General features: G+C 41.7%; 1 protein-coding gene across 2 annotated transcripts in view; it reads right to left on the reverse strand.

The window, feature by feature from the left end:
- The window catches only part of ARHGAP23 (Rho GTPase activating protein 23), a 1,842,805-nt gene that overhangs the window by 35,012 nt on the left and 1,784,473 nt on the right, over window positions 1-23,320 (reverse strand). For both annotated transcript variants that reach the window (XM_044055365.1, XM_044055363.1), the window contains one exon: window positions 20,920-21,013. In XM_044055365.1, the coding sequence (XP_043911300.1) occupies window positions 20,920-21,013 (94 nt within the window). The remainder of the gene's footprint in view (window positions 1-20,919; window positions 21,014-23,320) is intronic.

The raw sequence follows: 23,320 nt of genomic DNA on the forward strand, positions 1-23,320 counted from the left end.
CCCAGGGCCCTTACAAGCCTAGCCAAGTTTGACCTGTCTTCCCAAGGGTGTATGGTTCAAGCAGACATTAAAATCAGCCTCCATTACCCCTGTCCAAGAAGGATACAGGTTGAACCCTTGGGTTGAATTTCTGGTTACCCATCCAATCGTCCAAATTATGTTTAAATAGGGCCAACGAGGGGCTTTGTTTAACATGAATAGGAAGCTTGTTCCAAAAGTGTGGCAATCTCTGTGAGACAAATCTGTCTCTCCAGCAAGTTCTGTAGATATCATATACCAGGTTAAGGTCCTTTTAGCGAGTGATCCGTGTGCCATTTAACTTGTGAACGTGCAGCATTTCCATTAAAACTGGGTCACAGATTGCTCTTTATGCAAGGCACAGGTCACCTCTGAGCAGTCTGTATGGCAGAGAGTAAAGTGACAATGGTTTCAGTCTGCCCACATAAGGCAGATCTTGAAGACCCTGAATTTTCTTTGGAAAGAACCTTTGTGGTCTCTTCAATTTCTGCAGGTATTTGGAAAGAAACATACCAAAGGGAGCACTGCACACTCTATTACTGGCCTGATGAAAGAAGAGTACGGGGGGGTTATAACCTCTTTTTCTGAAGGCAACGCCATTACTTATGAGATGAGCAATATAAAATGCATTTGGACATTAATTCTTCACCAAGAAACCAAAATAACAGTTTGAATGACACTTCCAATGTTTTTAAGTCTCAGCAAACAGAGAGGAGAGAGAGGGAAACGGCAGTTCAATCAGGTAGATCTAACAGCAGTATTCAACAAATGCAGGGTGACATACCTGGCAGTCAAGGTACTAAAAGAATTTACAAGGACATTTTAGAGTGTAAATATGCTTTTGTGAGGGACATTCCTCACTATGTTAACAATAATAATAGTGACAGTTACGCGAGCAACCTTGACAAATTTAGCTATGTACCTGATGAAATATAAATTGTAGCAAATAGACAATACTTAAAACAAGGTCTGCATTTGAATACAGTACCAAAAGGTTTACGTGTGTGTAAATGTCCAAACAATGTAGTGAATGGTACTAATTTTCATAGGGACATTAAAGAAGCCTTTGATAGATGTGGGTTTGACATCATGAGGGTAATTATTAGAAACTATGAAGTAGAAATTAATAAAATGTATGAGTATGTTGCATGTGATAATTAATGATTTAATGTTTACCACTGGCAGGGAGAAGGAGAAATATTTTGAACTATCAGGAAATATTGACCTGAAATGTAAAGATGTGTATGTCAGAAAAATGAAAAAGATTGACAGAGACATCCATGAATAGGTTCATAGGTTCATAGGTTCATACTAGGCTATCTGCCCGAGGGCATTTACAAGCCTAGCAAGGAGAAAGTACACTACCCCAAACCAAAACAAGTTAGGAGGTACAATTTTAATGAACATTTTGTAGAGGGGAGAACAGAAAATGATGCGTTTGAAAAGCGAAATCTTGATGCTCCTTTTGATTTGCAGGACCCTTTAGAATCCCCCCCACTTTTCCCCCTACCCAAAGGTTGGAGAGATTACTGAAGAAAGGACCAGTCAATTACAGGTACAATGCATGGATAGGATGGGGGCAGGGTCACTAGAGATAGAGGCAGTTAGGGTAATTTGTGTGGCTGGACCGAAATTAAGTTACAATGGTTTTAATATTTTTAACTATAGTAATATTGATGTACAAAAGGGTCATTTCAATTTGTTTTTAAAAGGTTTTACTTTCAATCCTAGAACAAAGACAGACATTTTTAAGTTATTAGTAGATTTCAAGTTACTTATTCAGAAACATAACTTGGAATTATTTTTTAACGGACAAGAAAAGTCTAGTACAAACAGCAATGTCTTATTTAAGAGAAGCACGTTTAATCCACCTTTACATCCACAACTGAAAAAATTTGAAAGTTTGGTGGAAAATAGGTTAAGGCAGGTCTTAAGTAACAATAAAGTGTATTCAAATTTGAGTAAGGAAGAACGGACCATTTTAGATGACTGTAAGACCAACAGGTCTGTAAGAATTATGAAGCCTGACAAGGAGGTGGGGGTGGTTTTAATGGACAAATTTACTTATGAAGCTAAAATGTTGGAAATTGTAGTTGATGTCAACCAATACACGAGGGTTTCATTGAATGAAACTGACATTGCTTATAAGAGAATACAAGTATGTTTAAATGATTTACTTATTGAAGGACTTATTGATGTTGGAACATACAATTTTTTACATGTTGAAAAGCTTAAAGTTCCCTCTATATTTGGCATCCCTAAGGTCCATTAGGATGTTTTTGACCCACCTCTAAGACCAATTGTTTCAGCTGAGGGGTCGGTCACTGCCCCCTGAGCAAAGTTCGTAGATTTTACGCTTAAAAAGTTGTCATTAGGGGGTGTTAGTGAATTACAGGACTCATGAACTCTGGCTTGTATTTTGACAGTTTGACATTTGTCACAGTCGATGTAATACACTTATTTTCCTCTATACCCCATGATACAGGTCTAGAGGGGTTTGAAAACGCTCCATGTGACAGTGACGATATTAGTTACAATGACTTTCGTACCTGCCTTATTTTAATGGATGGAATTTTAAGAAACAGTTTTATATACTTTGAGGGACAGTATTTCAAACAATTAAGAGGTGTGACCATGGGGGCTAACTGTGCCCCCACCTATGCTAACATTACACTGTCCCAATGGGAGAAGAAATTTGTATTTAACTAGTTTTAGACATTGCTGGAACTTCGATGCCCATTCTTTCGATGATGTTTGTCTTTTTTGGTTAAAATCCGAAAGTGAATTCATTGATTTTTTAAAATTATTTACATGGCACCACTGATTTCTTATTTGAAATTAATAATGAGGAGATGAAATATTTAGATCTTTGTATTAGTACATGTAATGGGAATTTTAAGACCAAAGTGTACAGAAAAGCTATTTTTTGAAACTCTTATTTACATTATACTAGTGCCCACCCGCATTATCATAAGAGGGGAGTGGTGAAAGGGCAGTACGTCTGGATAAGTAGAATGACTTCGGACAATGACTTTGTGAGTGAAAGTGCTCCTCTCTTTGATATGTTTAAAGCTAGGGGTTACCCGCAACAACTGTTGACAGAAATATATAGTGAGGTGCTTGAAGCTAGAAAAACAAGGTTTGCCCCTATTTTTCGTTGTGTTGGAGGAAGTTTGAGTAACACCAAGACTATTACAAGCACAGAAGACAATGTTTACAAGAGTGCTTTGATCACTTATGATGGTGAGGTAGGAATTGTTAGGAATATTTCGCTAGTATATCAGACTTGCAGTACATTTCTGGTAAACCATTCAAGTGTATATACAAAAGGGGCCGCAACATTAAAAATGTTGTGGAAAACAACACACCCAGGTTTAACAATTCTAGTAAGAAAGGCACACAAAAATGTGGCAGCTGTGCACAATACCCTTATATTATAGTGGGTGACACACTACTTGAAATGTAGGGACAAGTCTATTAAGACTATAGGTTTTGCTAACTGTAACACTAATGGAATTATTTATTTAGCTTTGTATGACAAATGTGGTGCATTTTATTTAGGAAAAACCAAAAGAAAATTAAAAATGAGAATGTATGAACATAATTATGACATCAGGAGAAAAAATATAAACAATGCTTTATACAAGCAGACACAAGATTGTGTAGATGCAGGGTTTAATTTCTTTGTAATGGAAGTAGTACCTATTGACCCAAGAGGTGGTCCTTGGGAAACAAGTTTGGAGTACAGGGAGTTGTACTGGCAACTGATTTTGGAAGCCAACAAGTTTCCCAGTCTGAATGACATGGTATCACTAAAACCTGCTTTAAATCTTAGGGCAGCTAAACTAATGTCTTTCAGCTTTTCCCGGTTAAAGGCTGCCACAGCAGAACTCCGGTCTGCTAATGATTGGCAGTGGATTTTTATGGTGCCAGCCCGACGCCCAACCTTCAAAGAAAGCACACCCATTCATGCACGCACCTACCTGCATGTCTTTAAACATCACTTGACTGCAGGGAAGACATGCAGATTCCACACAGAAGGCGCTCCAGCTGAGAATTGAACTGGAGAACCTCTTGCTGTGAGGCGACAACGCTAACTGCTGCACCACCATGGCCTCTGTTTTAAAGCTTAGGGCAGCTAAACTTTAATATTTGTGTTGCTTTTAAATGTCATTTTCAGTTCATGCAGCATGTGGTGCTATTGTATTGCTTTTTCCATGTGGTTTTAACATGATTTTAAAACAAATTTTTAAACTTTTTAACCATTTTAGAAGTATTAAATAAAGATTTTGAGTTTAATATGTTAAACCAAATATATGTATATATTTTATTATTGTATTTCGGTATTTTATCTGTTTTACACATTTTACTGGTTTTAAACACTTGTATATAATCACATTTTCAAGTACATGCACTTTTACAGAGTAGGCATGGTAACTAATTGTTTGACTGCTTGATTGGGATTTTCTGTGTTCTAGATGTTGGCACACTCATCTGAGGAAGTTACTGTGATGAAAATGCGGCGATTCAGTTAATGCGTTCTTACGTTTGTGTCTTGTTGTGTACTTCATTAAAACGTGGATTGTACTCTGGTTGTCTTCCAGTGCCCCCTTTCTACAGTTTATTTGTTCTGCTTTTGGCACTTTTTCCACATGTTTTTGGTTACAATATAAAATGCCCTTCTTACCACTGTGGAGACATGGCAATCGAAGTTAAGGCTGCTGTCATCCTATGTTCCCAGATCTCTCACCACTGATTGCATGCTTAGGGTATTGCTATTGATGTGGTAGTTTGCAGGCACATCACCCTTGACAAAGGGGATAATAAACCTAATACACAAAAAAATGCATTAAGACCATGACTTTGGCACCAGTCATTATTCTGTGTAAGACCTTCTTGCAAGACGTTGACATCACTAGGGGTTTCAATGATCGCTCCCTGTTTGCAGTCATCAGAAAACTTTGTCAGCCACGCTTCTTTAGTTTTAGCTTGTACTTTGGAGAAACAGAGTCTGAACAGGAGGCGTCCCAGAACTGATCCCTGGGGAACACCACTGATTAAGAGTCTGCTGGAAGAGGTGGAGTCCCCTATTTTGACTGTACAAGTTCTATCAATGAGCCAGTTTGCAACCCACCTGACAACATATGGGTTGATATCTAGATGGGTGAGTTTCAGTGATACCTTAGTGGGAGCTTGTGTCAAAGGCCTTGGCTAAGTCTAGGTAGGTCGCATGCACAGATTTGCCCTCATCTAGGGCTTTGGTGACTGTCTCAAAGATGCCCACCATGTTTAACAGACATGATTTCCCACTGACAAAGCCAAATTGGGTGGGGTGGAGTGTTTGGAGATTTCCTATATCTTTGTAAATAACATCCATGATGATTTATTCCATGGCCGGTCAGGCTAGTGGGTCTACAGTTCCTGAGGTTTGTGGATGCACCCCCCCCCTTGTGCAAAGGGATGATGGTAGTTGTTTTCCATTCTGCTGGGATGAAGCCAGGGCTTATGTGGTGATTGAAAATCCTGCCCAATGGTGATGCTAATTCCTGTTTTAACCCATGTAGAACACAGCCTGGGATGTTGTCTGTTCCCATAGAGGCTGTGTTTTTGGCCTTGGAGAGGGCATTCAAGACCTGCTCCTCAGAGATACTGGGTGGGGGACAGCTGTTAGGAGTACTTTGAGGTACACGTGGTGGGGACAGGGGAGTGAAGTTTTCACTGAAACTGTTAGCCAGTATCTTTGCTATATCCACAAGCTTCATATATGTAGCACCATAAATTACGAGTTCAATGCAAATCTGGGCCTTATCTTTGAAGTTACCGATGTAATTAAAGAATTCCTTGTAGTTATCCTTAGGGAAGCTAATTTGGATTCATAGTTAGCTTTGGAGGACTTCATTAGGAGTCTTATTTGCTTGTTTAAGTTGGGGAGAGAGTATTTCCAGTTTTGAGACCATTACTTCCTAGTCTTGGACAGCAATTTCTTTCTCCTATTGTATAGCCTATTAATGGCAGTTGTCCACCAGCCAGGTTTGTTTTTCTTTGAAGATCTTGCTTTGGTTCTATCGGGTATGGCAGAGTCAATACAATTGTACAGGTTCTTGCAGCACAGGTGTCTGTTCCATCAGTGGGGGGGAAGGGCTATGAAGTTATTTATGTCGTCACATAAAAAGTTGTAATTGGCCTTGGAGAAGTGTTTAGTCTAGTTGCTGCTAAGGTGGGGTGGGGTCTTGTGTTACAGTTACTTCTAGCATGACTGATTTGTAGTCAGATCTCACCAGGGATGGCCACATACCAGGGGATGGTGCAGTAGTCCCCCGTGTTGATGAGCACCAGGTCCAGGATGTTTGAGACCCTTGTGGGTGTGCCAACCAGCTGGTCCAGGGCACTGGAGTTAATGAAGTCTAGGAACGTTTGGGCAAAGTGAGTTAGTATAATTTACCCAGTCTCTGGAGGGGAATTAAAGTCACCCAAAATCAGGGTGTTTGGCTGTATCTTGACTGACTCAAGCACATCGAAGTAGGCTGAGTGGATGTCCTGATTCATGGAGGGAATCCTATAGCTGGCAATGACCTAAAGAGGGGCCTTGCCTACAGTCAATTGCACCTGAAGTAATGCAAGGGAATTGTGCTGTTTAACCAATCTAGAGGTTATCTATCTTTAACAATTATTGATATACCATCTCCTTTAGTTCTCACACCTTCAGTTTGTGATCTCAGTGTGTGAAAGGAAATGTAACCTGATATAGCTGGGGTGCTCTCCGCAGCCTTAAACCAGGTCTCAGTGACCGCACAAATGTCAGCATCATCCAAGGTGGACGACTGCTTCCAGTGAGTGCAGTTTCTGATTTAGACTCCTAGCATTTAGCAGCATAACCCTGAGGTTGTTTTCAGAGTTTTTGTTATGTTGGGTATCTTTTTCTATTGACATTGCCTAAAAAGGGCACTATGGGGATAGCAAGAACCTTAGCCAGTAACCGAAATCACAGGAGTGCTAGATGAAGACCATCGCTGGCAAAGCATCGAGGTCTGTCAAACATGTTATCCCAGGCTGACAGATACTGGATCCCCTTTGAATGAAACCAGAAACCAGAAACTAAGCCAATTGTTGAAGTCAATCATTTTTTGTTTGCACTGAGGTATCATCCTAGGAAAAGGTAAAATGCTGCTTAAGGCTAGGGACATACCTGCCTGAGACACATAATCAGAGAACTCAGTCATGTCTCTCTTCATATAGTCCAGTGAGGTATGTTGCAAGTCCTTCACACCAACATGGACTATGACAGAGTCATAACAGTGCCTGTTGCTGAGAGATTTGAGTGGATGTTTTGATGTGGCAGATCCTGGCAGCTGACAGACAGCTGACCGTGACCTCTTCCTTATCCAACCTGGTGAGAGGGACACCTGTGTGCCTCACAACTGAGTTGCTTATGACTAAGATATTTTTGTGTTCTGCCTTAGCGGCTTAACTGGTGAGACACCAGTGTGTGATATATTATGTGTACTATGTTCTCCAGAGAATGTATTATGTGAAGTGTCCTTGTGTTTGTGTTTGGGAGGTCTCTGATGTTTAGGTAAGCTTCTTGTAAGGAACTCTGCATATTTATGTTTATGTGTTGTTGGTTTGGTAGGTGTAGCAGATGAGGTGTGCATGCTGACAACCTCCTTAGTATCAGATAAACTGACTGGTAAGCAAGAGAGCCCGGATTTTAAGTTCTTGATAGAGATTCATCTCTCACATAATGAATTTATGTGGACTAGAAGAAGTGGGTTGTCAGTGCACATGAGACAATTGCTACATTGCCTCAGGATGACCATGTCGACCAGGCTAGCTGGAAAAGCTGTGGGAAATTGTCTGTCCATAAGGCTAGGTAAGTTTATCTGGTCCAAAAACAGGGAAAGGGCAGGAAGGGCCAGGTCAGGCACAGGATAGGAGAAGTGGACAAAAAAATACGAAGGGCTAATGGGTAGGATCTGTGTTGGTACCTCAAGAGCTTCACTAAATGTATCACCTGTCAGTGAGGGACAATCACGAGAACTCACAGATGGAGCATCAGCAGAGTACTAAGGGAAAATATGCAGGCAAAAGTGTTTGCATCTATAACCACCAATGGTGCCCACCTCTGGGTGGCAGTGAGCGATGCGCAAACAAGCACAAACCAGCACAAACACAGTGCTTATGTAGCAAATAAGAGCAAGCTGATTTAAACAAATTAAGCAATACAAAAGCTCAAAACTGAGCTCTGTTCTAGCAGCCTTCAATCAGATGGGTTCTAACTGCACACTCCTGCCACTAGGATGCAGGGTAACCCTCTCCAACAAAAGATGGCCTGGTTCAGTGCTCAAGTTATACAAACAGAACTAGATTCAGCAGGTCTCGGTCTAGTCTATGCTACAGCAAACAATGTGCAACAATTTCAGAAAAAAAACAGTCCAAATAAGCAGTGGCATGGTAAAATGCAGTTTAAAATTGCAACATACAGTGAAAAAGTCTACTTAAGTTTTGCAGAGATCAGCAGATGGCTTGGATTTGCTTATGTAGCAAATGAGAGCAAACTGATTTAAACAAATCAGCCAATAAAAAAGCTCAAAACTGAGCCCTGTTCCAACAAACCTTTAATGAGTTCTAACTGTAAAGTGACCCTTCAACTCTCCATATTTGCACTGTGACCAAAAAAGCATGGGATTTGTCTATTGCAAGAGCATCTCCTTTCTTAGAGGTGGACATGTCCTAATCTAAATGGACATCATTGTTAAATACACAGTGTTAGCAACAAGATACGATTACTGATTAAAACATTTTTCTCAATGGGATACTTACCTGAATGAGCATCAGAGCAGGCTAAACCACAGTGAACTACAGACACAAAGAAATGTGACGTATGCATGGCAAAATGCAGCAAGAAAAACCTAAAATGGCATAGGTAGACATTATCTTTATAAAAGAAATGAAGAAATGTCCTAATGTCTCTAAGGGGCAGACATCTGCATGGTCTGGAGATGTAAGAGAGCTGAGCTCCGGGATTTGATCCATACATTGAGCCTTCTACAGTGTAAGTCACAGTATTACACCCCCAAGAGTTACACATATCAACTTTGAGATCACAACAGTGCAGACGCAAACTCCACTTTTGACAAAAGTAAATTCGTCAAACAGCACTCTCTCTTTTTGCTTTCGCTGAAATTACATTCGATGATGCAATGTACTCCCAAAATGTGTTCACTGAATTCACTGAGGTCAAGAAAAGGATGAAAACTCCCTATCCCCCTTGGAATCAAAAAATGTGAGAACTGAACCTCTACTTGTGTTCTTAAGGACAGGCAGCATTTGTAGCCCACTATAAAAGAGTAATCAGGACAGACCCCAACAACTCTACAGAAATTACTTGGTCTCTGAGTGCAAGACTTTCTAAAACAGAACCTTAAATTATAAGATGTAGCCATCCATAATCAGGGTGAGAAATAACTGTTCCTTTGTGATGGCTCTCCAAGGCATGGCTAACTCAGAGAAATGCTCCCTCCATGGGGCAGCCCTAACAGATAGGACTGTGACTGTTGAGCCACTGGAATAATTTTTTGGGGCAAGAAGACCAGCACAACTGTAAGGGGTAAAACCATGTTATGTTAGAGTGTTTCCTCAGTTTATGAATAGGCATCTTCTTAATGGGAGAATGCTGGGCCTAGATGAAGTACAGAAGGCTAAAAGTACAGTTGTGTACACTTACCATAAATGTAGATGTTTGAGAGTATACACTGTTGCAGTCATCACATTTAGGTTATCTGCCTGTAGGTAGCCCTCAGCCGGCCTGAATACCAAAGTCTTGGGATTTCTGCATCACATGCTGTTGCTTCTCCCATGATGTCAGGTTGTCAGAGGTATAAAACATGCAGCCGATGCTATTACATCAGTTTTTGTTGCCCCAGATGTCAGGTGCCCCCAAAATATTAAGCAATTATATGGTGTGAAACACCCCCAGCAAAAAGCAAAAACACATAGTATAAGATATGCCAAACCAAAAAGGATAGTTGAAAGCAAAGACAATAAGGGGCTGGAGGGAGGGTAACCAGGACTGCAACAGTGAATACACTCGAACATCTACATTTATGGTAAGTGTGCACAACTGTACTATGTTCTTCGTGTTTCACTGTTGCAGTCATCACATTTAGGTTGATTCCCAAAGCTAAGGAAGGGTGGAGGTAGATTAAGAAGCATTAGGCGTGGCAATCAGGCCCTGTAAGACTGCTGTGGCAAATCCAGCTCTGGATTTAGAAAAGATAGGCAAGTGGTAATGTTTGGGGAAAGTGTATACTGAGCTCCAGGTTGCAGCTTCTAGGATGTCCCTGGTAGGGACTCCTCTGAGAAATGCAGTACAGATAGATGCAGCCCTAGTGGAATGTGTTCTTATCCCCTGTGGGGTAGGTTTTTCATGGTGCTTGTAGCAGAAATGGATGCACTGTGCTATCCATTTAGATATGGTTTGCTTTGAAATGGCCTTCCCCTCTGCCCCTGCAGCAAAGCTGACTAGCAGCTGGTCAGATTTTCTGAGAGGCTTAGTCCTGTCCAAATAGAATCTAAGCGGTCTGTGCACATCTAGAAAATGCAGTATCCTTTCCCCTTTATTTTGAGGATTAGGGAAAAGAGTAGGCAAATGAATGGATTGATTTAAAGCCACACTAGACACCACCTTGGGCATAAAAGATGGGTTAGTCCTGAGGGAAACCCTGCCCGTATGGAAGATAATGAAGGGTTCCACTGCCATAAGGGCCTGGAGTTCAGACACTCTTCTTGCTGAAGTGATGGCTAGAAATTGTTTTCCATGAGAGGAATTTCAACTCTGCTGTAGCAGCCAGTAAAAAAAGGGAGGGGTGTAAATTTTTCCAATACAAAGTTAAGGTCCCAGACTTGAGTGGGAACTCTCCTGGGGGGGGGGGGTGTTAAATTCTTGGCCCCTCTAAGGAACTGTTTTACCAGAGGATGAGAAAAGAGGGGTGGCTCAGTATTATAATGAGCTGAGATGGCAGAGGCATGAATCTTAATTGAAGAGAAGGACAGGCCCTTGTGGAGCATTTCTATTAAGTAATCTATTATATGAGGTAAGCTGGGCGCAGTTATGGCCATCCCTTGAAACTGGCTCCAGGAACAGCATCTTTTTCACTTTTCTGAATAGGTTTTTTTAGTACTAGGCCTCCTTGTCTCAAGAATGACATCCAGCACCTACTTACTGAGGGTTGCTAGAGGTGAGTTCAGGGGATTAGTCAGGCTGCAAGGTTCAGGGTCTGAAGCTGAGGGTGAAGAATTTGGCCCCCCTGCTGGGACAGCAGGGAAGGGATCTGAGGCAGGTGCTCCATAGTTGTAGCACTGTCAGACTGCACAAAAGAGGATACCAGTGCTGGGGTGGCCAGTCTGGTGTAATCAGGATTGTCCTTGGCTTGTCCTGTTTGATCTTTAGTAGAACCTTCAAGAGGAGAGGCAGAGGGGGAAAGACATAGACTGAGAGGCTTTCCCAGGAAAAGGACAGGGCATCCACCTTCCAAGCTTGGCTGTGGGGAGTTCTGGTGCAGTATTTGTTCAATTGATAGTTTTGAGGGGAAGCAAACAGGTCCACCTCTGGTGTCCCCCCATCTGTTCCCCAAAAGTTTGAATATTTTCATTTCCAGTTTCCATTCGTGTGGGTCCATGAGATTTCTGCTCAAGTTATCTGCCAGTGAATTTAGTTTGCCTGGCAGGAATTGAGCTTGTAGGTGCACTTGGTTTCTCAAGGCTGTGTTCCACAGAGCCATGGCTAGTCTGCAGAGTGGGTAGGAATGTGTCCCCCCCCCCCTGCTTGTTTATGTATCACATAACTGTGGTGTTGTCTGTCTTTACCAATAGTTGTCCTGGAAGAATAAGGCCTTTGAAGGCTAACATTTATTTTTGATTTATATGCAGTTGCATCTGTTTTTGGTTCCAATTGCCCTGAATGCACTGCCCTGTCATGTGAGCCCACCCATGCATAGTCTGATGCGTCTGTTGTTAGGGTTTGGGCGGCAGGGGGTAGAGTGAAAGAGAGTCCCTTGTTGTGGTTGCAGGCCTCTGCCCACCAAAGGAACTCTGCCCTTAGACATGGAATGATAGGAATTATTGTTTTCTGGTCCTGAGAATGTTGACACCATAGACATTTTAGATACCACTGAAGTTTCCTCATATGCAGTCTTGCATATGGAATTAACAGAATGCAAGAGGCCTTGAACCCCAGAGCTTGCAGTATTTTCCTTGCAGATAGCTGGGTTTTGGTGGCCAGTAGGTTGAAGTAAGTTGACAAATAAATTTGTTTCTCTGGAGTAAAGAATGCCACCTGGGAAGTTGTGTTCAAGCTTGCTCCCCAGAATACAATCTGTTGGCAGGGTACTTAGTGTGATTTCTTTTCATTGATGGTGTACCCCAGTGAAGTTAGAAGTCTGTTTAAAAATGCCAGGTGCTGTAGTAGCAAGTCCTGACTTTCCGCCTGAATCGGGCAATCGTCCAAGTGTAGGTAAATCTGAATACTTCTCTGCCTGCAAAAAGCAATGGCTGGAGCTAGGCACTTTGTAAATACCCTGGGTGCAGTAGATAAGCCAAAGGGAAGTGCAGGGAAGTGATAGTGCATAGAGCTTGCCCTGAAGCAAAGGTATTTCCTGCAAGATTCCCTTTGGCGATGTGCAGGTAAGCTTCTTTTTTAAGTCTAGGGTTGCCAGCCAAGCATCCTTGGCTAGCATAGGAAGCAGCTGTTGGAGAGTTAGCATTTTTAATTTTGGAACCACCAGAAAGGTGTTGAGAATAGATAACTCCAGGATAGGACACCAGGAGTTTTCTTTTCTGGGAACCAGGAACAGTCTTGAATAAAAGCCTTGTCCCCTTTGCTAGGACAGAGTGAATAGCCTTGATGCTGAGGAGAGAAAGTACTTGCTTTTGGGCCTCCACCCACTAGTTTAGGGAGAGGTCTGGTCATCCACTTAGGATTGGGAGTGAGTGGAAGTGGAATCTGTATCCTAGGGAAACAATGTTTAAAACCCATTTGTCTTGGGTAATGTATTCCCAGTTTTTTGCATGCAGGGCGAGTTTTCCTCCTAAAGGTGCAAGTACATGAGCAAGGCTTGGGGGAGTTAAGGATAAGTCATTGTGCAAGTTTCCCATGGGGGGTGGCTTACTACTCCCTGTTTTGGATGTGGGAGCACCCCACTGCTTAGATCTGTGCATAACCTGAGACTGAAGTCTTGGGGGGGTCTGCTGCCCCTTGGTTTGGACTGAGAAGGCCTGGAAGGGACTGGAAAGGACTAGTTCTTTGAAGGCCAATGCCTACTGAATCTAGGTGGCTGTACTTGTAAGAAATCTAACACTTTGCATAGATTTAGCTTTCTCCTCCAACCTTTTGAGAACTTCTTCTGCTTTATTGCCAAATAGGCGCTCTTGGTTTAAGGGTGCATCCAGCAATTTTGCTTTGACATGATCTGGCAAGTTTTGTTCCTTATGCCAAGCATGCCTTCTAAGAACAGACCCAGTGACAGCAGCCCTGCAAGATGCTTCTAAAGCATTAAAACCACACTGCAAAGTACGTTTACCAAGTTGGTCAGCAGAATGCATTAACTCTTGTAAATCTTTGTGTTCAGCACAGTCAGGAATCAACAACATTTTTCCATTTAATTAGCCCCATAATATGCTGCTGATACTTTAACATATGAAACTGGCAATTTAAAGCCCAAATGGCCAGAGTAGCAGAGATGTATACCTTCTTACCCCATCTGTCTAAAGCCCTAGAATCCCTGTCAGAAGGGGTAGGATTCTTGGCAGTAGTAGCCTTAATATCTTTTGGTCCATGGGAAATGCTCTCTGGATCCGCAGTAGAATTCTTGAAAAGGAATTTGAGAGAGTCAGGTACTCTATAGTACCAGTTTCCTGGGAGCTGGAGGCAAAGTATCCGGGGTAAGGCTGGATTCCAAGAAAACATCATCTACAATCTCCAGAACTGGAGGGATAGCTACAGGCCTGTGCTGAGGCAGGTTTAAAAATTCCCTAAGTCTCTTTTTGGACTGAGAGTAGTCCTGGCTTTCCCAGTGGAAATGCTCCCAAAGGGTATGCAAGGTTTCACCAAAAGAAAAATCTTCTGGAGAGGAAGCAGAGGGAATGGAATCCTCTGCATCAGAATCCTCATAGGTAGATAAGGGTATGTCCTGGTAGTCAGAAGGAACAGAGATATCAGATTCGTGATCACAAGAATCAGAAGGAAAATCAGTTCTAGGTCTCTTTGATGGGGATGGCTGGCTTCCCCTAATTAAGGTAATAAGGTCTTCAGCCATTCAAATCATTTGTTTTTGAGGCCTGTGGGCCTAAGAATGCACTTTGGTCGTTGGTTTCCTAGGGGTAGTGTGAACTTTAGGCTTGAGAAATTCAGAATATTTGGCTTCAAATGAAGTCATTGGTTTAATATGAAAATAGGTAGGCCTGAATACACCCTCAGAAGCCGGTGCCTGCACAGCGACTCTAGACTCATCCAAGGTAGAGACATCCGCAGGTTCCATAGTCGAAGGAGCATCTCACGGCATACTGGACTCTGAATGGGTCTCAGTAGAGGCCTGCAAATCTGTAGAAGCGGGTATCAGGGGCTGCGAAAGTGCCTCACTGAATACCGGTGGACTGGAAACTAGCTTAACTGTAGCGTTGTCGGCAGTTTTGGATCTATGCGGTCTGCCTCTGTCTTTATCCTTACGTTTTTTTCAGAAGATCGGTAGTTGGATGGAGTATGGAGAATGAGAGTGAAAGTATTTAGCTACAAAAATTACCCGACGACGGATAGTTCTGGGTTGAACAAGGCACAGAACCAACAGCTAGGGACATCCTGGTCTGGGCCTAAACAGGTGACGCAGTAAGAATGAAAATCTCTGTGAGGTATTTGCTTTCCACAGGCAAGACAATTATTTTTTTCTGATATCAGTTAGAGCAAGAAAAAGGATCTCCAACAGGGTACTTATCTTTTATAAGACTTCAAGTCTGAAACTCGAAAATGAAAATGTCAGGAGTCGGCCGACCGGCACTTGCGAACTGCTTCTGCTTCGGGCATGCTTCATCTGAAAAAAATCCCAATCACTCCATGCTTCTCACTCCAAAGACCTCAACTTTATCACCACATAAAACAGAACCTGTTGGAGGGACAAGTTTCTAACCCAGAGGGTCCCAATACTATGAAATAAACTCCCCATTCATGTCAAGCAGAGCACCTCACTGGCCCTCTTCAAGAGAAATCTTGATGAGTGGATGGGAAATAAGAAATTAACCCCGGGGATCACTTCAATCGCACTGCTAGATAGGGGCACAGGGAACTAACGTCTGGTAAGCCAGATGACTGGGAACACTACTAGGCTAGGCTTGCACTGGCTCCAGGTTCATTAGCCTAGTACTTACCTATGAACCTACAAAGGTTATAATTTATAATAAGGGTAAAGGAATCTATGAAGAGCCTATCTTCGAAGGTAATGGGTATAAAAAAAATCTGTTTTAAAGCACCGGTGTGATGAAACAGTATTTTGTACAGTGCATCAGGGTTTAAGGTCTCACTATTCTGTGAACTTTTGGTTCTTTTTGCTTCAGTTCTTGACATCATCAGAGCCAGTCACTTCAACTAAGCTAAGTGCACATTGCATGACAACAAGATGCAAAGTCTCAGAGCTGAAAATGAAAGCCAAGCCTTGTTCTGCAGGCTGTGTCAACTTTTCATTAGCAGACACTCTGTGTTCATTTTATTAGGACTATGACTTGCCCATGAGTGTACAGAAATCAAGTCTAGCTGCAACAGTAAAGGCTTAAATACTATAATAAGTGCAAGTATCTAAGGGATTAGTTCTGGGGGTGATGGCTGAGATTTGGACACTCAAGACAGCTGTTTCTTCATGAAGACTGGGTGCAATGGGCATGCACGTTCACAATTATCACACAAGTGGCAAGAATTTCCCCCAGCATTGCTCTTCTCTGATGCCACCATCCATGTATCACAACCCACACTATCACAAACCACATAATAGCCACCAGAGGCACTACAATGATCCTAGCCAAGCCTGAGACAGGCTATGCAAACTTGCTAATACAACAAATTGCTCTGTTGGTTCAAGAACACAGAAGATTTTCAGATTTGGGCACAGACATAATGAAGCCTTAATGGCTGCAGCTAATAAGAATATCTTTTAATGGTTATACAGGCATCTGAAAGTACAATGAAAAGAACAGGCAAACTCTGCTAGTGAGACACACTGCTTCCACAGGAGAAATGCAGTAAGTTACATAACTTGCTTCCAAATATTATACAATCAGAATTGTTAAACAAGCATACACTGCGGATTTTGGTACCGCAGACAGGAAAACTGCCACTGGCAGGCACAGTAAATGGCATCAAAGCTAAAGAAACTTGTAAGACCAAAGTAGACCCTGCATACAATGCATGAGGTACATGATTTGTCTAGTGCCCTGCCAAAACCCTAGTAGATAACTGCCCAAGTAAAGACTTTTACAAGTTTAAGGCATCGGACTGACCTTTTCTTAGAGGAATGAGGTAGGTGCAACAAAAATAACACAGTCTACAACTTTAGTGAAGCACCTGCAACGATGTCAAAATGCCAGATGACTCTGTACACACTAAATGCCTTTGAAAGAATGAACTGGAAAGACGAATTTTATATGAAGCTATCCACCCACTCCTAAGTATCCATTCTGTTTGCACCTGCCCTTTTACCAGACATGACATAATCCTTTTCTTCTGCTCTGTGGCTTGCACTTGGTCCTGGCAGCAGCTGTGAAAATGCAACCATATTTATCTTACCTCTCCCTTTATCCACTCAAGCTTTTCTTTATCTCTCTCAATAAGCTGCTTCTCCTGACATGATAAATATGCAGGCAAGGCCTTTTTTAATTTTGTATTTGCAGCTGCCCTGCCAATTCTAAGCCCAGAAAGTAATTCAATATGCACTTTCCCAACCAGAAAGTAATTCAGCATGCACTTTACCAATTCCCAGCCATCCTCTTGATTCTACATCTCATCACTAAGTAGAATATAACCTAGAGATACAGAGAACATCCTCCCAGAAAAAGAGAGACAACGAGGCCTCTTCTGGAAAACTGAGCTCACTTCTAGAAGACGTAAGCGCTTAATGACATGGTAGTTGGAAAGCAGTGTGACAAAAAGGTGCGGGTTTAGAAATGCATATAATTACAATGAAAAAATATAACAATTAGGGGCTGGATGGTGATACAAAACTCTGCAAAAAGACATTAACATGGGTGGACACTAAAAAGGGAAGAATTTGCTTTTTCACTTACATTTGTAGGCCAGTCTGCTGTCATCCACTTTTTTCTTCCACTTCTCCTTAGTGTCCACAACGATGTGAAAAGAAGATGGTGCTGACCTGGTGCAGCAGCATTCAGTGGTAGGACACACTTCTTCTTTTGGTACAGCCTTAATCCAACCCCTCTTCATCATCCACATATCACACAAAGATATCAAAGTAGTTCTTGTGCACACACTACCAGGTGTACACACCTGATATGCACAATCTACCTCTGCTTATTTTACTTCCACCTGAGCTATGGCCTCTACCTCCAGCAATGGCTCTAACTACATAAACATGACTCCATACCTTCCAATAATGACAAGCAGAGCCAGCCAGAACATCTCAATCTGCCACCTGGCTTGGTATTCAGATACAGGTCTCCTGCATCTGAGCTGAGACTTCACCCTCCGCATCCATGGGTCAGTGACAGAATGGGTATCAAGCAGTACCAGCTTCAGGAAATGCTACTTTAGGAGATAAGATGCTAGAATGTCAATGGAGAGTGGAGTACAGATTAAGAGATGTACTTAAAGGTGCATGGCACAGGTCGACAGGGGTGTGAAAAAAAGAGGCACAGATACAAATGCCACATAAAAGAAAGATTTTGGCCTGCATTTGTCTATATCACAAGTCATCTATATAGTGGAAACAATCTCAAAGATGCAGTGGAAACAGGTGATAAGGATAGGCTGCAAGAGGACCTAGTCAAGCTGGCAGAGTGGCTGGGGAAATGGTAGCTTGTATTTTATTCCAAAACATAACTGGCCATGCATTGTGTTACGAGAAATCTTAAGGGGGCCTGCATTTTTGAAAAGTCAATGAACAGTTTGGAACAAAAGGAAGAAAAGACCTCAAAGTGTTGATCATACAAGGTATGGACCATGTTGCTCAATGAGTAAGGTCACTGAACAAGGAAAAATAGATTTACTCAGGTATATACACAGCATGCGGTCTGATCTCCATGCATGCACGGCTTATTCTTCCACTAGACAGGATAATGGCAATCCCACATCTAGAACAATGTGCACAATGCTGGTGGTCAAACCTGATAAAAAAATCAGGATGGTCCAAAGCCTTCAAAAGCAAAATAAACAGGATGATCGGGAACTACAGGCTAAGATGTGTGATGCCAGATCAACTGGTACAAATCCTTCAAAAACAAAATAAACAGGATGATCGGGAACTACAGGCTATGATGTGTGATGCCAGATCAATTGGTACACAGTTAGAAAATTAAGAGAAAAAGGCAGATGATGAGGAAGTGGTCGGAAACCACAAACGCCTGAGAGGGAGCACTAAGATGAACGGAGAAAGCATGGCCAGCATATCCTACAGACTAGCTTTAGATCTGAAATTTAAAGTGGGCAATGGACCACTGTAATGGTCCCAAATAGGTAATGGAGAGCAGGTTCTAGAAAGTCAGTTTAGAATAGTCAGATAGATTACGGGCAAAGTAAATGCAAGTATTCAAGGGATACATATGCAAATGGAAAGAAATGACAAGCAGGAAAATTACTTGTGATGAGTACAATATGTGCTCACATATTTCCCACTCACTCCTTTATCTTTTCCTACAAGGTCCTCCAACCAGGCCTTCCCCTTCTGATCCCAGTTCTCTAATTTCCCTTTCAACAATCTTCATCATAAAAGCTAAAAAAAAAAAAGAAGCTACCCCATCATGTCACATTCTATGTTTGAGATATGGCTGTTTCATAGGTGATTACTAGGCTAACAGCGCAACAGCCTAACAAACCTAACCAACAATACCAAGGATATGACAATGTTATATCTTAATTCTCCAGATATGGGATGGGGTACTACTGAGACATGGGTAGTACCCCAGAAATTAATTTATGGTTCCCCATTCATTTATCCAAATTCTTTTAGAAGAGAGTGAGGGACAGGCTTTGTTTTATGAAGATGGGAAGTTTCCTGATCTGGAACTATGAATTTTACTGTAAAACAAGTCACGACTCCGTAATAAACTTCCTTACCAAATCAGTGGACACTACCTTAGCCCTTCTGACTGGACCCTATTCCTGGGCTTGGATGTAGTTCACTCAAGTCATTCACTATATAACTTTCTAGCCCTTGATAAGAGAACATCTAGTTTATCAAAGGCAGAATGCAGTCCATCACAATTACTCACTTTTGTCTGGCCAGTTATCCCAGACACCTGCATTCTGTGACCTACAAGCACTATATAAAGCCACCATGTATGGTCTTCTTTATCTGTGCCTGTAAGGGTAACATTTTCATTACACCCCTCATTACTATGGGGTGCCTTAGCATTGTCATCAAACACTTCATCTGATCTGCAATGCAGCAAAATGCCTCCTGACCACTTTATCTTTTTCAAAAAGCTCTTAAATGTGGACCAGGTCCCATTCACTTTCCTACACAGTCAATTTTCTCAATACCACCAGCAATGTCTGCCTTCTCATCAGAGCCCTCCTGGTATAAACATCTTTTATTGCCAACTCCCCGCAAAATTTTTAAATTGCCATTCACTCTACAATCTTAATTCCTCAAATACTTTCCACTCTTGTCTGATTTCATTTTTAAGGGATGGCTCCTTACCTAACTCAAGTGTGTCAAATTCAACTGGCTTCTGTCCGATACTGCTTCTGAAAAGGAGAAAATGGAGGGTGTTCCCCCTGCATTCCTCTTTATTATAGAATTAAGTCAAGCATTTCTGCAATGTGGAGGGGTGATAAAACTAAACAGTTTTATTTTAAAATCCTGCTCCTTAATGGATCCCTCAACCTGGCTTTAAGAATTCCCTTTGTCAGATGTTGGTATAAGTATTTAACTATATGCAAAGCTCTGATCCCTGCATGTGTGTTTTTGTTCCCCAAGCAATCCAACCCCCTCATCTACACTGCAGCATGTTTATACCTTAGCAAGCATACGAAGCCAACAGTACCTCGGAAAAGGCTTCCGTACTACCACTGTCTAAACTCCCTCCTAACAGACTCCAGTGTAGCCCACTGGTCGACTCCACCTGCTAAAAATGCTTCCTTTCATGGCATGCTTGATGGTACAACTTATGGCAGATGTATGAGACACTCAAATGTTAAACTTATGCCACTAGATTTAGATTATACAGGCTGACAACATTCCCACTAGCCATCAAACAAAAATAAAAAAAGGTGAGGTGAGACTCAAAGTGCTGTAAAAACTAATAGCAACCTAAGGCAAGGAGGGAAACCATAAGCATCATCATTGCAACACATGCCTGTATAACTGCCAACTTCCTTCTTTAATAAAATGCCATCCAAGAGTTACAGGCAGGTGCACTGGACCATATGGGACCTTCCTTAGCCATTACCTACTTCAGTAATAAAAGGAACATTTAAGTGATACACAAACAGATAATAATATTATGATGTACTTCTAAATAGCAAAGATAGATCATTAGTCCTACAGACAGAAGGAGATAATTTCACACAGATATGTCTATAACATTATTAAAGCAATTCAAAGCATCCACTTATGTAACATGACATAAAAAGGGTTGCCAAGTTACAGCTATACACACAAAGGAAAATCCAGTGGTTGTTACTCCCACCTGAAGCATCGCCCGGTATTGTAGTTCTCCCAATGTTAGGCAAGAGATGTTCGATGTTCACCACCGGCTGAGAGTCACTATCTTCTTCTGGAGTCTAAAAAACAAAAATACCGGGCAATTTTACCACTTCTCACAGTCAACAAAAAACATAAAATGTACTACACTGTTCCAGGTTCTTTATCAAGGAACAATGCACCACTGTAGAAGCACTATGTTCAGAGGTACTTTTAAGCACACTATTTATATGCAAACTCAATAACCCACATAATCCCATCCAAGGGGCCTTGAAACCAGTCATGGTAGAACAGTGTTGTAATACCTTAAGGGTTCAGGCATCTAGGCAGTAAGACTTCCTGTGGTACATTTGGTTGGGGACACATAGCTGAGGTGACATTCAGCTGCAGAGAAAATATGGCTGTTGGGAATTTCCTGTGGGCAAACAGAAGAATGAGGCACTATGCCCACAACTTCAATAACCAAAAGCACAGGGGGAAAGAATATACATGGTCACCAATGTAGCATGAGATAGTAGGCAGTACCAGCAGGCATCAGCAGCAAGCTGACCAGTGGGCATGTTAGTGGCAGTGAAAATGATGTGCACAATGGGGAGTGCCTTTATAATTGGTGTGTGTGGACCCACTACCCCTTCACAGTGCCTAGGGAACATACCCTAAAATATATACTGGAGCATAAATGTGACTGCAGTAGCATACAGGATTTCCTCCATGCTGTGGCACACTTCTACATACTGAAGTTACACAAGCATGTATTGCACAACAAGCACAGCACTCACTACTTCTTCTGCCCCCATGATGCACTTGGTTATTAAAGCTGTGGGCATGGATGGGTGGGTAGGTGGGTGGGGGTGTATGTTTCTCTTTGCCCACTGGGGATTTGCAACAGCTGTATTTCTCCACAGCTGAATGTCACTTCAGCCATGTGTCCCCAACCAAATGTACCATAGGGGAAATCTCACTGCCTAGGTGCCTGAACCCACATCTAACACTGCTTACTCCAAAGCCTTGGCTGCTTTTGCTTTGTAAAGGTGTCCCTAAATACAGTGACATTAAAAATAGTATACTGCTTGTTTAAGGAGGACTGCATCCTTACTTACAACAAAAGCTTTTGCAGGTCTCTTGTTAAAATACTTAACTAAACAAATACAACAGTCTTTTTAGTCTTCATGTGTAAAAACTGTCTTGAAGTGTCTTGCACTTCTGCAACTCACAGATTTGTTAAAATGTTTAACTGCATCCAGTTTAGAAATGCGAGGTTTGCAGCTTTATTTGCAGATGATGCTGTCTTCTAAGCTTCAAGTGCACATGTCCAGCATACTGTGGCATGATTCACTGATTTATTTATTTATTGCAGTTGGTTTACCAGGATAGTCCATTGGGCCTTGAAGAACCCGTTTTCAATGGAGTCCTGGGGAGAAAAGCTCCAAACAGAAAATAGATATACATTAACATTTGATAGTAATTTTTAGATACATTGAACTAGCAAAACATAGTGACAGCATGATGTAACAGTAAAAGCATTGGTACAATCAATTGAAGGAACAGAATACAAAAACATAAATGCAGTTTAATGAACACACATAGAAGGTGAATAAGGTAGATTATGGTATTTAAGGGCATTTAGTAGAGTTGGTTATGAGGGTGGGAGCAAGAGCATTCCCACTGAGACGCTAGATGTAAGAAAAGTGATTTCTTGAAGGTAGAGTGGTTAGAGGTAATGCGGATGTTAGGTGGTAGAGAGTTCCAGAGGCGAGCGAGGCCGAAGGAAAGGAGGTTCTTGCCTGGGGGACGAGTGGGTTTGTGCACTTCTAGTAAATTTTGATTATTAGACCTTAGCACTCTATTTGGTAGGTGCATTTTAAGGGCAGAGGCAAGGGAGGGACACTTGGAGGGTTTAGGATCAGCTTATGGGCTAAAGTTAGTTGAGTGTAAGTAAGATAGTTGGGAAGTTCTAACCATTTTAGTTTATGGAGGGAGAGACAATGGTGAGTGGAAGACCTTTGAGTGGTGGCAATTTAGCAATTTTATTATAGCATGAAGAGAGCTGTTTTTTTAATGAGGACTGAAGGTTAGTAAGTAGTGGAGCACCATATAGAAGGGAGGGGATGAGAAAGGAAGTAGCTAGAGTGATTCTAGTGGTGGATGTAAGGTAGTCCTTTTGTCTATAGAGCATGCCAATTTTTTGATGTGTTTTTTTGATGTTTTTTTGTAAGTGGGAATTGAATTTTAGTTGGTTGTCGATCTGAACTCCGAGTAGTTTGGTGTCTGATACTATTTTGAGAGGTAAGTTATTTTGACTGGTAATTAAGAATGAGTTCATGTTGGGGGGAGTGAGTTTGGATAGGGTAAATAACATTAATTTGGTTTTGGTGGCATTAAGAGCT

This window comes from Protopterus annectens, chromosome 13.part0 (genome assembly GCF_019279795.1).
Source record: "Protopterus annectens isolate FY-2018-M chromosome 13.part0, PAN1.0, whole genome shotgun sequence".
Classification (NCBI taxonomy): Eukaryota; Metazoa; Chordata; order Ceratodontiformes; family Protopteridae; genus Protopterus; species Protopterus annectens.